Source organism: Suncus etruscus, chromosome 18 (genome assembly GCF_024139225.1).
Source record: "Suncus etruscus isolate mSunEtr1 chromosome 18, mSunEtr1.pri.cur, whole genome shotgun sequence".
NCBI classification, from domain to species: Eukaryota; Metazoa; Chordata; class Mammalia; order Eulipotyphla; family Soricidae; genus Suncus; species Suncus etruscus.
Genome location: NC_064865.1, coordinates 33,096,554 through 33,114,521, shown reverse-complemented (window position 1 = coordinate 33,114,521; position 17,968 = coordinate 33,096,554). Strand labels below are relative to the sequence as shown.

General features: G+C 42.5%; 2 protein-coding genes, 1 non-coding gene and 1 pseudogene across 3 annotated transcripts in view; 3 read left to right on the top strand and 1 right to left on the bottom strand.

The window, feature by feature from the left end:
- PRR3 (proline rich 3) overlaps positions 1 to 17,968 on the bottom strand; it is a 641,937-nt gene that overhangs the window by 425,505 nt on the left and 198,464 nt on the right. The window lies entirely within an intron of this gene.
- Positions 2,583 to 2,686, top strand: LOC125996764 (U6 spliceosomal RNA). The gene has a single exon (XR_007491444.1). It is a non-coding gene; the product is annotated as a U6 spliceosomal RNA (small nuclear RNA).
- The window catches only part of LOC125995773 (H-2 class I histocompatibility antigen, Q10 alpha chain-like), a 45,102-nt gene continuing 30,697 nt past the window's right edge, over positions 3,564 to 17,968 (top strand). Inside the window, exons 1-2 of the mRNA XM_049764767.1 lie at positions 3,564 to 4,074; positions 4,212 to 4,487. Coding sequence (XP_049620724.1) covers positions 3,564 to 4,074; positions 4,212 to 4,487 — 787 coding nt within the window. The remainder of the gene's footprint in view (positions 4,075 to 4,211; positions 4,488 to 17,968) is intronic.
- Positions 9,575 to 12,383, top strand: LOC125996392 (kinesin-like protein KIF23; annotated as a pseudogene).

The window sequence follows — 17,968 nt, the reverse complement described above, 5'->3', positions numbered from 1 at the left end:
TTTATTAAAACCAATTCCCAATACCAGGAGGCTTCAGGTCGAGAGAGAGAGAGAGAGAGAGAGAGAGAGAGAGAGAGAGAGAGAGAGAGAGAGAGAGAGAGAGAGAGAAGTATATTCAGTGGGCTTTTCCATATCAAAGGAAGAGGTTTAAGAAAGGATGACGTTGTTTGGGGTTGATACTGGGTATCATCTTATACTCTTGGAGCCGGCCGCTGGGGCTGCACACAAGGCGCACACTGACAGAGGCTAGGAGCAGAGTCCTGACTCCTGGAGCACACAGAAGAGCCAAATTAAAAGTGTTAGGAGCCACAGGTTGCCAACCACTGGTCTATACTATTGGTGTTGTGTAATAGTTATTATCTCTCCAATTTTATTGAAATCTATGATTCCCACATACACATTGATTTAATGCTTCTTCCTAAGATTAGCCCTATCGTGTCTGGTGTTAATGGTCTTTTTATCATGGATTTAAATTTGTGGGGACATTAATTGGTGTTATTGTGATGGTGTTAGTGCAGGAGATATCTAAGACAGCACTTCCTGCATGACAGGTTGCAGCAAACTTATTGGCTGTAGACCTGCATGAGTTGGAGCAATCTCTTAATCAGTGATCTTCTCTACTGCACTGTGGGCAAGTTCCAGGTGTCAGTCTCCAGAAGGCAGGACCAGTGAGGGTCCTACAAACCCTCTAATAGTGGCAGAATTTTTTCAAAATTACAGCATCTATTCCAAATTTGTGAGATATAGGATGATTCTCTTCTTCAATTTCTTCAAACCTCAATGGAGTGACAATCTCTTGCTCAATGGCATCCCTGCCATATTTTGGATAAGGTTCAAGTGGTGCCATCAAAAATGCATCGTTGTGTAAGGCTCTCTATTCTCTTCACAGATAGCCAAGTACTCTAGCCTGCTCTGTACTGTGCAGGCTTTAAGGGTATTTACACGTGCCTTATGTGAGATGGAACCTATAATCATGCATGATTTCAGGTAGCCCATAACATCTTCTCTTTCCCTAATTGGGCACAAAATTGTTTGGCAGTCTTCATTGGCATTTTCTAAGGCCAACTGCCTTATCAGATGTTGCTTGGTCTCTTTTCCTCTCACTTGCATTTGCACTGCATCTGTAGTATTTGGAAAATCATCATTCCTAGGTTGAGCCTGAGTTTCTACTAGAAAGACATATCTTAAAGTTTCTGATAGCATTTGTTTCATGTAATTATCCTATATAGGGAGAGTTGGAGTAACACACTTTTGGATTTTATCTAGGTCCTGTAGGAGCTCTCTTTTCAAGGCATAGGCACAGAAAGAACTGAGAGAGTAACATACAGAGTTAAATTGGGTTTGATCTCTTTACTGTGGGGGTGTGGGCTCAATAGGGGCTAACAGGGTAATATTTTTAATTAATTTGGCAAGTACCATATTATTTCTTTTCATCCTTATTTAGAGATATATATTCCAACATATTATACCCCCAAAAACATGAATAACAGTAGATCCTTGAAAAACATGGAATACTGTAAAAAACTTTCATTACATATTCAAGAGACCAGAATATATTTAATCCACTACAGGATTAGGGCCTTGATCCCTTGAAGGGACCATGACTTTGATCCACAGGATCACAATTTTGATTCCCCCAGAGAATCTTTACTCACCACTTGTTCCATGTGCTGTGTCAGCACTAGAACAGTAGGAGATGCAGCAAAAATAGGAGCAGGTGCAGGGAGTCCTGCAAATGTCTTCTCCAGCAATCCAATAGTGAACATCCACCAAGAGCAATCTGGCAGAAGACGGCAGCCTCTAGCAGTTTAGCCTGGGCTTTATATACCCCCAGGCCAATTGCTCTCCATTGGCAGTTACAAGAGACTGGTAACTGACATCTTCATCCTTAAAAGAACAGTAGCCCACTTTTGGTTGAAAAGAAGCCATAGAGTCTCTATTTCCTTATAGATATAGACAAATTTCAGGTGTTCTTACTAATCTAAAGTATATAGAATAATATGACAAGGAAAAGTAAGTTATCAAAAATCCTTAGTCCCAGATTACAGAAATGTAAATGCTAACGATGGAGAGAAATGGAGGTAGGAAGCAAGAGGTGGTTTCAAGATAGCATAGCAGGAATCTTTCTATGGCTAGAGGCAATGTATCTGAATATATATCACTAGTGTAAGCTGGAGCATAAGCTATGATGATTAAACTTTAAGATATGTCTTTTAAGAATATGAAGTCATGAAACTTACTTATACATGGATGGATATGGAGATTATTATGCTGAGTGAAATAATCAGAGGGAGAGGTATAGACAGAATATCACTTTTGTGAGATTTGTGGTATTAAGAAACATAAAAGATATAATTTGGTAATAATATCCATATAAATAGAGATGAGGTCCAGGAGGAACACTCCATAATAGGAAGTTTGCTCAGTGAGTGCAGCTGGGGTAGATAATTGTCCTCTATGACAATGATGGTTGGAACTGATCATACTGTACAAAAACTGGGCGCTAAAAGGAGGTAAAGTATATACATTGTACCCCTTTGTTAACAATAGTGTAAACCACATTCTCAAAAAGAAAAAAGAGAGTGCTCGCTTTGGCAGCACATATACTAAAATTAGAAGGATACAGAGATTAGCATGGCCCCTGCACAAGGATGACACGCAAATTCATGAAGCGTTCCATATTAAAAAAAAAGAGAGAGAGTGTAGTGAGTGGGGTGGGGAAGAATAACTGGGTACCACTGGTGACAGGACAAGTGCACTAGTGAACTGTCGTGTAAATTCTATGTCAGAAACTCAGTCATGAACAATTTTGTAACCGCGGTGCTTAAATAAATTAATTTTAAGAATAAAATAAATAAAGTGTGCCTGTTTAGGAGAGATCCTGGAATCATAGGTGGAGGGAGATGGGTGCTTTTGGTGGGATTGGAGTTGGAAATTTATGACTGAAACTTTTATTAACAACTTTGCAAACCATGGTCCCTAAATAAACATTAAATTTAAATTTTAAGATCTTTAACTTTTATTCTGGTAAGGTAAATATTGATAGGTATAATCCACACAAAGTAAAGAAACTCACTAGCTTGTAAGACAGTGTAGCTTCAAAACCGAAAACAATAGAAACCACTGGCTTGGTTCTAGAACAAGATTGTGACAAAGAGTGCCAGAGCTTGATGGAATGTCAGAGAGAAGTCGCAGGTTCCTCTTTATGGGTCTCAGCACACCAGGACTGATAACTTCAGCTCAAGGGATTCCCCTTCTCCTGGGCTTTCACTTCATCCTCTCCAAGTGCCAAGTTCTTAGCCAGAGACTCTTAACGGTTCTCCAATCCTCACTCCCATTGGGTGCCACAAACCGTTTAGAGACACCAATGGAAGTCCCCACAGTACCTAAAAGCTCCTAAAAGGGACTAAAAGTCCCCACACGGAGTAGAAGTCAGCGATGGCTCCCGCAGTCCTCCTACTGCTCCTGGGGCCACTGGCCCAAGTTTGGGCCAGTGAGTGTAGGGCCGAGAGGGATGGTCCCAGGGAAGGGAGGATGGTCAGGAGGAGTGCGGGAATGGCGGGATGGCCAGGAAGAGTGCAGAACTCCAACAAGGAGCTTCTCCACTGTCCCCTGGCCTGGTGACCCTGTCCAGATTTCCTGCTTTCCCACCATCAACACAGCCTCTCCAAATATCTACCTTCTCCATTCTGCTTCCCCTTTCTGTCTCCCTGCCACTTTCTATCCCACCCGTGCACCCTCGAACTTGGGACGGGCGAGGAGGTGGGTTCGGACCGGGAATCACCCCTTCCCTCCCCGCCCCAGGTCCCCACTCCCTGAGATATTTTGCCACTGGGATGTCCAGTCTCGGCCTACGGCAGCCCCGCTTCATCGCCGTTGGCTACGTGGACGACACTCAGTTTGCGCGGTTCGACAGCGATTGGGCGAGCCCCAGAGTGGAGCCGCAGGTCCCGTGGGCCGAGCAGGAGGGTCCCGAGTACTGGGCGCGCGAGACGCAGCGAGCCACCAACGGCGCCCTCCACATCCGAGTGGCCCTGGACAACCTGCGCGGCTACTACAACCAGAGCGAGGAGGGTGAGCGCGCGGGTCGCGATCCAGAGAGGGTTGGGGACGCCCCGAGGCTCTGGGACGTGTCTTGAGCTGCTTTTAGCCTTAATGGTTTGGACCGGGTTTCAGTTCTAGTTCTTGATTGATCTCGGGGCGGGTCTCAGGCTCTCACACCCTCCAGAACATGCACGGCTGCGACGTGGGGCCCGACGGGCGCTTTCTGCGCGGGTACAGCCAGTTGGGCTACGATGGCGCCGACTACATCTCCCTGAACGAGGACCTGAGCTCCTGGACCGCGGCCGACGCGGCGGCGCAGAACACCAAGCGCAAATGGGAGCAGGCGGGAGAGGCTCAATACCAGAGGATCTTCCTGGAGGGGATGTGCGTGGAGTGGCTCCTCAGACACCTGGAGAACGGGAAGGAGACGCTGCTGCGCAAAGGTACCAGGGCCAGCGGGGCCTTCTGATCTCCTGGGGTGAGGTTGGAAGTGGAGGAGGACTTCCTAAGAAAAGGGAAGAAGTTCAGTGTCAGACTATCAGCCTCCTGTTCTGTAAAGGGAAGAATCCACCGTGTTCTGTATTAGAGACTTGCCTGCAGGACCCAGCTCAATGTCCCAAGGACATTCAAAGATTCCAATCTCCCCTAGGGTGGAGGAGAGATCTTTTCTGAGACTGCGGGTCTGGCTCCTTTCCGTCTGGAGTGGAGGATGAACCTATGAACTTTTTTTTCGTTCTTTCAGATCTTATTCTCAGCTAAGAATGTATTTGGAGCTCTGAACCCTACTTTACTCAGTCATTCAACCCCCCACCGTTGTTAGCATTAGAGGTAGTGCAAGCCATATACTCAAAGACTTATTCTAGAACTTTTCCACAAGTAGAATCTTGTATCAGTTTTCTGAGTGAGGCAGGTGTTTCCTTCTTTCAAAACAACAAACCTGTGGGTCAGAGACTATGTCTCAGTGTTGAAGTACTTTCATTGATGCATGAGATAGGGTTTGATTAAGATACCACTAAGGCAAACCAACCAATCTTCTCCACTCTCAGGGCAGTCATCTGCTTGTTGCATTAGTAATGCAAAGTGAATTTTCTCATTCTTTCTTACAGAGCCCCCCAAGGACACATAACCTACCACCCTTTCTCTGAGCATGAGGTTATACTCAAGTGCTGGGCCCTGGACTTCTACCCTGCAGAGATCACCCTGATCTGGCAGCGGGATGGGGAGGACCTGGTCCAGGACACAGAGCTGGTGGAGACCAGGCCTTCAGGGGATGGAACCTTCCAGAAGTGGGCATCTGTGATGGTGCCTTTAGGAGAGGAGCAGAGATATATGTGCTATGTGCAGCACCAGGGGCTGCCGGAGCCTGTCACCCTGAGATGGGGTAAGGAGGGAACAGAGCCCATTTCCAGGGAAATCAGAAGAAGAGTATAAAGCAAAAGTTTAGGGTATTGGTTTTTTGGGTCACACCCGGCAGCGCTCAGGGGCTACTCCTGGCTCTAAGCTCAGAAATCGCTTCTGGCACTCTCGGGGGACCAAATGGGATGCCGGGATTTGAACCAGAAACCTTCTGCATGAAAGGCAAACGCTTTACCTCCATGCTATCTCTCCGGCCCCAAGTTTAGGGTATTGGGATTGAAGCCTGGAGTTCAGATTCTCTCCTTCCTTCTTTTCTCAGAACATCCTGCTCAATCTACCAACTCCACCGCATGCATAATCATTGTCCTGTTTATCCTTGGAACTGGAGCTATCGTGGCTGGAACTGTTTATATGCGCTGCAGGAAGATACACTCAGGTAGTCGTGGTGGTGGGTGGGGTAGTGTGGTAATCTGAGTTTTCTCATTTCAAAAGTGGGGGGAAGGGTGACTTAATTTAAATTTGCCCCGCCTTACGACATGGATGGAACTAGAGAAAAGCATCTGAGTGAAGTCAGTCAGAATAAAAGGAATTGCTACTGATTGATCTCTTCATATGTGGGACTTGGAAGCAACAAAGAATCAAAGACAACATAATAGGAGAACTGATCTACACAACTGAGCATGTAGAGGAAGGTAGAATTGAGAGTGAGGGGTGTTGGGAACTTTGGGAGTCAGAGGTAGGTATACTGGTGATGAGTGTGTTTGGAATTCTGTGCATGAGAAACAATGATTAAGAGTGTTGTAAACCACACAATCTCAGTCAAAAATAAAATTTTCTATGCTTTACTATGGGAAGTAACACTGTACTATAGGAACAAACACACGTGTTGGTCAGGCTAGTGCAAATTATTGCTATTTCAACATTTGTATAATACTCATTTTTGCTAAAATGAACCACAACTTTTTACCTTCTCATTTTAGTCTCATCTTATGAACTCTGACCATGTTCTGATTCCTTTTCTCAAAGAACAATGCTAATGCTTCTCTCAGAGATCCTAAAGGAGAGATTATAGAGACCTAAATTTGGAGGGTTTAAATAAGAGGGGTCAGGGTTGAATTTAGGGAATTAAGATTTTCCTTTTTCGGGGGAGGAGGTTTCATGTTAACTTAATTAGCTCTGAATAATTAGTGTATTTATCTTAGGTTCCATTTTTATTCTTTCATAAATAACTTGTGTTTACTATTGTCCTGTATGGTATTCAAATTGTAGCTAGAGAGTTTTACTTATGACCCATGATTTACAGTAATGTTCATAGCAGAACATCAGGCATACAATATTACAAGTTCACTATCCAGTATTATAATCCCTCCACCTAAATGTCTCAAGGTCCCATCCTAGCCCTTCCCCATGGAAGGCAAACTCATTTAAAATGTTTTATTTTAGTGATTAGTAATTATGCATATAATTACACATATTTATATAAACATGTTCATAATTACATATCACTACACAATATTTAAAAAGTAACATTTATTTTAAAATCTATTTACTCTAGTTTGTCCCAAATGTGACATTGTTCCAATGTCCTTGTTAGGCTATTTCTTGCTTACTAGGTACTCAAATTATGTCCAGCACATAGTTCTTTTCTGGAGAATGTGAAGAATATCTGGAGAAGAAAAGCATTTCATTGGAAAAGAATGTGTATGTGACTTTTTAAGGCTGGAGAGTCCTGATTATATCTACTAATCCCAGTTCTTTCAAGTCCTCATGTAAATCTTTTATTTCAATATAATGTTCTATTTGATGTGTTCAATGATAAGTGTTAAAGTCTTCCACTACTATTGTATTGTAACTGATGTACATATTCAGGTCCTTAGCATTATCTTTACAATGTTGTTGACTTTTGAAATGCTATATATAAGTATATATATATATATAAATATTGATTTTTGGGTCACACCTGACAGCACACAGGCTCTGCACTCAGAAATCACACCTGGCAGGCTTGGGGGACTGTATGCAATGCTGGGATTCAAACCAACATCCTCCTACATGCAAGGCAAATACCCTACCTCCATGCTATTTTTGATGATTTAAAATCCTGTTGATATACTGATCCCTTAACTAACATGTAACATCTATTCCTGTCACATTATATTTTCTTTCTTAAATGTTCTTTTATCTGATATAAATAATGCTGTCCCTGCCTTTTTTAGATTACCACTTGTATTTTTGTAATTAATATCTTTATTTAAACACCTTGATTACAAACATAATTGTGGTTGGGTTTCAGTCATGTAAAGAACACCCCCTTCACTAGTGCAACATTCCCATACCAATATCCCAAATCTCCCTTCGCAGTACCCCACTCTCACCTGTACTCTAGACAGGCTTCCTATTTCCCTTATTCATTCACATTGTTATGATAGCTCTCACTGTAGTTATTTCTCTAATTGCACTCATCACTCTTTGTGGTGAGTTTCAGGTAGTGAGTTGGAACTTTCAGCCCTCCTCTCTTTTGTCTCTGAGAAATATTGCAAGATTGTCTTTTCTTTTCCTTTCTTTTTTTTTTTTTTTTTGGTTTTTGGGCCACACCCGGTAACGCTCAGGGGTTACTCCTGGCTATGCGCTCAGAAATTGCTCCTGGCTTGGGGGACCATATGGGACACCGGGGGATCGAACCGCGGTCCGTCCAAGGCTAGCGCAGGCAAGGCAGGCACCTTACCTCTAGCTCCCATATGATCCAGCTATATCATGCAGCTGTCAGGAGAGATGAAGTCATGAAATTTTTCTACACATGGATATACATGGAATCTATTATGTTGAGTGAAATACGTCAGAGGGAAAAAGATAGATGCAGAAGTCTCACCACCTGGCCCCAAGATTGTCTTTTCTTAAAACCCATAGATGAGTGAGACTTCTGCATCTATCTTTTTCCCTCTGACGTATTTCACTCAACATAATAGATTCCATGTATATCCATGTGTAGAAAAATTTCATGACTTCATCTCTCCTGACAGCTGCATAATATTTCATTGTGTATATGTACCACTCTATCTTTAGCCATTCATCTGTTGAAGGGCATCTTGGTTGTTTCCAGAGTCTGGCTATGGTAAATAGTAATGAAATGAATTTAAGGAAGGGATTTTTGTATTGTATTTTTGTGTTCCTAGGGTATATCCCTAGGAATGATATAGCTGGATCATATGGGAGCTAAATTTCCAGTTTTTGGAGGAATCTCCATCTTGGTTTCCATAAAGGTTGGACAAGACAAAATACCCACCAGCAGTGGATAAGAGTTCCTTTCGTCTCTTCCTCTTCTTCTGCTCCTCCTTCCTTCTCTTCTTTACTTCTCCTCTTCTCCCTTCTCTTCCTCTTTTCTGCTTTCTTATTCTCTCTTATTCTTGTCCTTCCTCCTCCTCTTCCTCTTTTTCTTCCTCTTCTCCTTTTCTCTTCTCCCTTCTTTTCCCTTTTTCTTCTCCCTTCTCCTTCTTCCTCCTTTCCCACTTCCTCTTATTCTCCTTTTCTCCTCCTCCTCCTCCTCTTCTTCCTTCATCCTTCCTTCGTCCTTTTTGCTCCTCCTTCTCCTCTTCCTCTTCTTCCTCTCCTCCTCCTCCTCCTCTTCTTCCTCCTCTTCTCCCTTCTTTTCCCTTTTTCTTCTCCCTTCTCCTTCCTCCTCTCCCATTTCCTTATTCTCCTTTTCTTCTCCTTCTCCTCCTCTTCTTCCTCTTCTTCCTTCGTCCTTCCTCCTCCTCCTCCTCCTTCCTCCTCCTCCTCTTCCTCCCTCCTCTTCTTCCTCCTCTAAGGTCCCTCAGCATCCTCTGCCAGGAAGCCCAAACTTCCCTCCAGGCCCTCCCGGAGCCTCTGGACCGCCCTTGGGCGCGGTCGCCTAGGCGACGGCACCACTTCCGGGAGGGCGGGGCGCCCGTCGAGGCCCCGCCCCTTCGCGGTGGGCGGCCCCTGATTGGCCGGTTTGAAAAGCGCCGGGCGTGCGCGAGCTCACCTGGGGGCTCTGTCCGCGCCGCCGCCGCCGCCGCCCGTCGGGCTCTTCCCGGAGCTCTCGCCTCTGCCGGCCGGCCGGAGTCTCTCCCGTCCGCCCGCACGCCCTGCGGCTCTGCTCGCCGTCGCGCTCTCTCGTCTGCCCGTCGGGGACCGCGGGAGACTCGCCTGAGCCATGAAGTCCGCGAGAACTAAGATGTCCAGGAAAGTAATGATGAAAAAAGGATCCCAGACAAGTCTGAAAGATCGTTGGGGTATATTGTAGGGTGCGCCCACTGGACTTCCCTGACCAGGAGTGTTGCATAGAGGTGATCAATAACACAACTGTCCAGCTACACACTCCGGAGGGTTACAGACTGAACAGAAATGGTGACTATAAGGAGACTCAGTATACATTCAAACAAGTATTTGGTACTCATATCACCCAGAAGGAGCTCTTTGATGTTGTAGCTAATCCCTTAGTAGAAAACCTCATTCATGGCAAAAATGGTCTCCTTTTCACATACGGTGTGACTGGAAGTGGAAAAACACATACAATGACTGGTTCTCCAGGGGAAGGAGGACTACTTCCTCGTTGCTTGGACATGATATTTAACAGTATTGGTTCCTTTCAAGCTAAACGATATGTTTTTAAATCTAATGATAGGAACAGTATGGACATACAGTGTGAAGTTGATGCTTTATTAGAACGGCAGAAAAGAGATGCCATGCCCAATCCAAAGACCCCCTCCAACAAGTGACAAATAGTTCCAGAGCTTGTAGATATGATAAATGTACAGGAATTTTGCAAAGTAGAAGTTAATGAAGATAGTGTCTACTGTGTATTTGTTTCCTATATTGAAATATATAACAATTACATATATGATCTTTTGGAAGAGGCACCCTTTGATCCCATAAAGCCAAAGTGGAACAGTTGCAGCACACCCATGAAAAACACAATTTGTAATTCCACAATCTAAAGTGCTCCGTGAAGTTAAGAACCATAACATGTATGTTGCAGGATGTACAGAATTAGAAGCTAAAACAACTGAAGAGGCTTTTGAGATTTTCTGCAGAGGACAGAAAAAGAGACACATTGCAAATACGCTTCTGAACCGTGAGTCCAGTCGTTCACATAGTTTATTCAACATTAAATTGGTTCAGGCTCCCTTGGATGCAGATGGAGACAATGTCTTGCAGGAAAAAGAACAAATCACTATAAGCCAGTTGTCTTTGGTAGATCTTGCTGGAAGTGAAAGAACTAACCGGACAAAAGCAGAAGGGAATAGATTGCGTGAAGCAGGTAACATTAATCAATCATTAATGACATTGAGGACTTGCATGGAGGTCCTGAGAGAGAATCAAATATATGGAACTAACAAGATGGTTCCATATCGAGATTCAAAATTAACGCATCTGTTCAAGAACTACTTTGATGGGGAAGGAAAAGTACGGATGATCGTGCGTGTGAATCCAAAGGCTGAAGATTATGAAGAGAGCTTGCAAGTCATGAGATTTGCAGAAGTGACCCAAGAAGTTGAAGTGACAAGACCAGTAGACAAAGCTATATGTGGTTTAACGCCTGGAAGACGATATAGAAACCAGGTTCTGGGAGGTCCAGTTGGAGATGAACTGTTGGTTACAGAAGTGGTTCTACAGAGTTTTCCACCTTTGCCAAGTTGTGAGATTTTGGATATCAATGACGATCAGACTCTTCCCAAACTGATTGAAGCGTTAGAGAAACAACACAGCCTACGACAAATGATGATCAGTGAGTTTAACAAACAAGCTATTAATTTTAAAGCTTTATTGCAAGAACTTGAAAGTAGTGTTTTAAATAAAGAAAACTATGTCCGGGCCCGGAGAGATAGCACAGTTGCGTTTGCCTTGCAAGCAGCCGATCCAGGACCAAAGGTGGTTGGTTCGAATCCCGGTGTCCCATATGGTCCCCCGTGCCTGCCAGGAGCTATTTCTGAGCAGACAGCCAGGAGTAACCCCTGAGCAATGCCGGGTGTGGCCCAAAAACCAAAAAAAAAAAAAAAAAAAAAAAAAAAAGAAAAGAAAACTATGTCCAAGAAAAACTAAATGAGAAAGAAAAGGTGATCTCAGGACAAAAGATGGAAATAGAACGACTGGAGAAGAAAAACAAAACTTTAGAATATAAGATTAAAATTCTAGAAAAAACAACTACTATATATGAACTATATATGAAGAAGATAAACGCACTCTGCAACAGGAACTTGAAACACTGAATCAAAAACTTCAGTGACAGTTTTCTGACAAAAAGAGGTTGGAAGCCAGATTGCAAGGCATGGTGACAGAAACGACAATGAAGTGGGAAAAAGAATGTGAACGTCTAGTGGCAGCCAAACAGCTGGAGATGCAAAATAAACTCTGGGTCAAAGACAAACTTAAACAGCTGAAGGCTATAGTCACTGAACCTAAAGCTGAAAAGCCAGAGAGGCCCTCTCGGGAGAGGAATCGAGAACGAATTACTCCAAGATCTGTTTCTCCATCCCCAGTACCTAATGCATCACCAATCCGTCAACGACACACGATCACGCTCTGCGGGAGACAGATGGGTAGATCATAAGCCTGCCTCTAACGTGCAAACTGAGACAGTCATGCAGCCACATGTCCCTAAAGCCATCACAGTATCTGTTGCAAATGAAAAGGCACTAGCTAAGTGTGAGAAATACATGCTGACCCACCAGGAACTAGCCTCCGATGGGGAGATAGAGACTAAACTGATAAAGGGTGATGTTTATAAAACAAGGGGCCGTGGCCAGTCTGTACAGTTTACTGACATTGAGACATTAAAACAAGAATCACCAAGTGGTCGGAAATGAAGATCTTCCACAATAGTGTCTGCCCAGCCAGATGGTATCGAGTCTGAGTGGACCGATGTAGAAACAAGGTGTTCTGTGGCTGTGGAGATGAGAGCAGGCTCTCAACTGGGACCTGGGTATCAACATCATGCACAACCCAAGCGCAAGAAGCCATGAGTTGACCATCTTAATATGAAACATTTCCATCTGTGTTGGTGATATCTTCAGAGCCTGCTAGACTTAACTTTGTTGAATATCATGGACTTCATATATCATACACTGGCCTTTGATCAAATATTCCCTATTGTCCCAAAGATATCTTTGATTCAAAAGACTTCATATTATATGCCTTGCTGTATTTAATATTAATAGTGAAGAAAGACTTTTTTTATTGCCATAAGAACTTTTTGTAATGCTACTCTTTTGTATATGATATGTAACAAATTGATGCACGTTTTATTTTCTGTGATTAAGGAAGAATTTATATCACACTTCATTTTTGGTTGTGACTTTCCTTGCTTTGAATATTAAGGTTTTATAAACAAAACAGATGCTATGGATTAGCTGCAAGAATGCACTTTAGACACACTTAACAATTGAAGCAATGCTGTCACTGGCCAATTAATAGGGAAGTTGTTACTGTGCATGTATATATTCACTTTCTGGCATTTAGATATGCAAAAAAATTGAAATAATAAAGTACTAAGAAATAAAAAAAAGAGTTCCTTTCAACATTCCTGACAGTACTGCTTGTTCTCATAATTTGAGATGTGCACCAATCTCTGTGGTGTGAGATGGTACCTCATAGTTCTTTTTTGGCAGCATCTCGTCTGGTTTTGGTATTAAGGTGATGTTGGTTTCATAAAAGCTATTTAGAAGTGTTCCTGTTTTTTCAATTTTATTAAAGAGCCTGGCTAGGATTTGGTAGTAGTTCTTCTTGAAAGGTTTGAAAGAATTCATTAGTGAACCCATCTGGGCCTGGGCTTTTATTTTGGGGCAGACATTTAATTACTGTTGTAATTTCCTCAATAGTGAGGGGGTGTTTAGATATGCTACATCTTTCTTATTAACCATGGAAGGTTAGAAGAGTCCACAAATTTATTCATTTCTTCCAGGGTCTCAGGTTTAGTGGCTAATTTCTCAAAGTAGTTTCTGATTACCCTTTGGATCTCTGCAATATATCTCATGATCTCCCCCTTTTCATTTCTAATATGGGTTATAAAGTTTCTTTCTTTGTGAGTTTTGCCAATGGTCTATCAGTCTTGTTTATTTTTTCAAAAAACCAACTTCTACTTTCGTTGATCTTTCGGATTGTTTTTTGGGTTTCCACTTTATTGATTTCTGCTCTCAGCTTTGTTATTTCCTTCTGTCTCCCTATTTTTGGTTCCTTTTGTTGATCATTTTCCAATTTTATAAGCTATGTCATTAAGCTGTTCAGGTATGCCCCTTCTTCCTGATGTGTGCATGCAAAGCTATAAATTTTTCTCTCAGGACCATAGATTCTGGTAGTTTGTGTCTTCATTGTCATTTGTTTCCAGGAAAATTTTGATTTTTTTCTTTGATTTTATCTCAGACCTACTGGTTGTTTTATAGTGGGCTTTTTAATTTCCCATTGTAAAGTTTTTCTTCTGTGTCCCTTTGTAGTTCACATCTAATTTCAGAGCCTTGTTTTATGTGCTAGCATGTGGTCTATCCTGGAGAATGACCCAGGTACATTGGAGAAGAATGTATATCCAGGTTTCTGGGAATGGAGTATCCTATATATCTCTACTAGTCCTCTTTCTTCCATTTCTCTTTTTCAGGCCTGGTATATTTTTGTTGGAAATCAGTGTGGTTGACCTATCAAGTGTTGACAGGACCATGTTGAGGTCTCCCCCAATTATAGTGTTATTATTGATGTCTTCTTTCAAATTTGTCAATAATTGTATTAGATAATTTGCTGGTCTTTCATTGAATGTGTATATGTTTAGTAGTGTGATTTCTTCCAGTTGCACATATCACTTGATTAGTACGAAGTATCCATCTTTGTCCCTTACAACTTTTCTGAATCTAAAGTTGGTGTCATCAGATATTAATATGTCCACCCCAACTTTTTTTAAGGCTGTTGTTTTCTTGGATGATTTTCCTCCAGCCTTTGATCTTGAGTCTATGTTTTTTCTGACTATTCAGGTGTGTTTCTTGTAGGCAGCAGAAGTTTGGATTCATCTTTTGATCCATTTTGCCACTCTATGTCTCTTAATTGGTGCATTTAGTCATTGACATTGAGGGAGATGAGTGTCATAGGATTTAATGTCATCTTTTTGTATAAGTTTGGCATGTTTGTTGGTCTCTCTTGTCTTAAGGTAGACCTTTTAGTTTTTCCTTTAAGTCTGGTTTTGCATCTGTGAAGTTTCTGAGCTGTTGCTTATCCGTGAAGCTATGTACTCTTCCTTGAAACCTGAATGTGAGTTGAGGCTGGGTACATTATTCTAGGTGAAGCCTCCATTTCATTCAGTCTTGTCACAATATCCCACCATTGTCTTCTGGCCTTGAGAGTTTCTTGTGACATGTCTCCTGTAAGTATTAAGGATACTCCTTTGAGTGTAATTTTTCTTTTTGATCTTGCTGCTTTCAGTATTCCATCTCTGTGGGATTAATCATTGTAACTAGGATGTGTCTTGGGGGTGTTTTTCTTCTTAGCTGGTATTCTCCAGGCATGCAGGATTTGATTGCATGCAGTCTTTAGCTCTTGAAGTTTCTCTGTGATGATGTCTTTGACTGTTGATTCTTCCTGGGGATCTCCTTTCTGGACCTTTGGGACTAATGATTCTTATGTTCTGATTTCTGTTGGGTTGATAAATGACTTCTATTTTCATCTGTTCACATTCTTTGAGTACTTTTTTCATTGTCTGATCATTTGCCTTAAGGTTCTTTTCCAATCTCTTCTGCTGTATGGAGTTGTTCTGTATTTGATCTTCCAGTTCACCGATTCTGTTCTCAGCTGCTGTTACTCTGTTGGAGAGGCTTTCCATTGAGTTTTTCAATTGAGCTACCGTGTTTTTCAGATCTGTTATTTCAGTTTGGAGTTTTCTGTTTTCTGTCTTGGTGTTCTGTTCAGCTAGAGCTCTGTTTTCTTTGATTTCCAAGAGGATGTTCCATATGTCTAGTCTAAACTCATTATCTGAGAGGTTGATCAGATGGTTGATGTTAGCCCATCCCCCATCCTTCCTGTGTAATCTTACCTGCTAGTAAGACCTGCCCATTTCTGGAAGGAGGTCTTTGGGAGGTATAAATATGTTTGCCTGAGAAAGGGGATTTAGAGGAGAGATTGAGAGAATTTCAGCAATGGAGAGATGGCAGGATGGAGGTAGATGAAACATGTTAAGATGATAGGGCAGTGGAATAGGCTGCTTAATAGGTGACTTGGGCCTTGAATGAAGAAAGCTTCATGTCTCCTGAAACCTGTTTGTAGATCATTTTCTCGCCACTATCCTGAACCTGCAGACCCACTGGCTGGAGTAAAATGGCCTTTTCATCTATCACCATCCAGCCCCATCCAGGGCTGTTGTTCTACCAGTTGGTATTTTTTTGGTCATCAGAGCTATCATCCTCATTCTCTGTACATGGTATTTTCCTGTGAGATTTCCCCATTATCATGCCTGTAGTGTGATTTTTTTTTTTTGCATGTTGTGGTGGGGTTATTAGTCATAAAGAATGCGCAGCAGCAAAGCAGAGCGGCTGTGCTCTTCTGGGACCTCCAGGAGACAGTTATTTTGGGCCCTTCCTAGCCTTCTGAGGAGAGCATCGGGAGACCAGAGAAGAGAAACAGGCAAAGCCAACAGGTCCCCTCAGCTTTTCTCAGTCACCACTTGTAACCCCATCCCCCATTATTCCTTTGTAACCTTACCTGCTAGTAAGACCTGCCCATTTCTGGGAGGGGTTTTGGGAGGTAACAAAAGATAACCTGAGGGGCAGGAAGGAAGGTTTTTGGAGGAGAGATTGAGAGAGAGATAGGAGGAGGACTGGCAGGATGGAGAGGTAGAAAAAACATGTTAAGACAGGCAGTGGAATAGGCTGCTTAAATGGTTAGCATGGATGGCTAGGGCCTTGAATACAGTTGATTTCTCCTGAAACCTGAGTGCCTGTGAGTTTTCTCCCCACCACTCCTGAACCTGCAGACCTGCTGATTAAAGAGGGTTGCGAACACGTGGGCTGGGCTGGAGGAGAATGGCCTCTCCACACTCCATCACCATCCATCCCCATCCAGCCCTATCCAGGCTGTGTTATTCAACAGCCAATCTCACAGAAGGGCGGACTCCTTCACAGACAAAGGAGACACCTCTCTACCTGGCATCACTAATAGCCAGAATTTATTCACTCTATCTTTCTTGGCCTTCAGGCCTGAGTGGCTCCAAGAGACAGTTTTTTGGGGGCCCTTTCTAGCCCTCTGAGGAGAGCTTCAGGAGATCAGAGAAGAGAAACATGCAAAGCCAACAAAATATGAGAACCTGGAAGAAATGGACAAATTTTTGAGCTCATATAAACTTCCACGGTTGAATAAAGAAGATGTAGCGGGGGGCCGGGCGGTGGCGCAAGAGGTAAGGTGCCTGCCTTACCTGCGCTAGCCTTGGACAGGACCGCGGTTCGATCCCCCGGCATCCCATATGATCCCCCAAGCCAGGAGCGACTTCTGAGCACATAGCCAGGAGTAAGCCCTGAGCGTCACTGGGTGTGGCCCAAAAACCAAAAAAAAAAAAAAAAAGAAGAAGATGTAGCATATCTAAACATTCCCATAACTATTGAGGATATTAAAATCATAATGAAAATTTGCCCAAAAACAAAAGCCCAGGCCCTGATGAATTCACGAATGAATTCTTTCAAACCTTTCAAGAGGAACTACTACCAATACTGACCAGGCTCTTTCATGAAATTGAAAAAAACAGGAACACTTCTAAATATCTTTTATGAAGCCAACATCACCTTAATACCAAAACCAGATAGAGATGCTGCCAGAAAAAGAAAATTACAGACCAATATCCCTGATGAACACAGATGCAAAGATCCTCAACAAAATCCTGGCAAACAGAATCCAATGTCTCATCAAGAAGATCACTATGATCAAGTAGGTTTCATCCTAGGAATGCAAGGATGGTTTTATACCCATAAATCTATCAACATAATACACAACATCAACAACAAGAAAAATAAAAATCACATGGTCATATCAATAGATGCAGAGAAAGCATTTGATAAGGTCCAACACCCATTCTTGATGAAAACTCTCAGCAAGATGGGAATGAAAGAAACCTTTCTCAATATAGTTAAGGCTATCTACCACAAGCCAATTGCAAATATTATCATCAATGGAGAAAAACTAAAAGCCTTCCCTCTAAATTCTGGTAAAAGACAAGGATGTCCTCTCTCACCACTCCTCTTCAACATAGTACTGGAAGTACTTGCTAAAGCGGTTAGGCAAGAAAAAGATATCAATCCAGATAGGAAAGGAAGAAGTCAAGCTCTCACTGTTTGCAGATGACATGATACACTACTTAGAAAGCCCTAAAGACCCTACCAAAAAGCTTCTAGAAACAACAGATTCAGATAGCAATGTGGCAGGTTACAAAATTAGCACACAGAAATCAATGGCCCTTTTCTACACAAATAATGATAGGGAAGAAATGGACATTAAGAAAACAACCCAATTCACATTAGTTTTACACAAACTCAAATATCTTGGAGTCAACCTGACTAAAGATGTGAAGGATCTATACAAAGAAAACTAT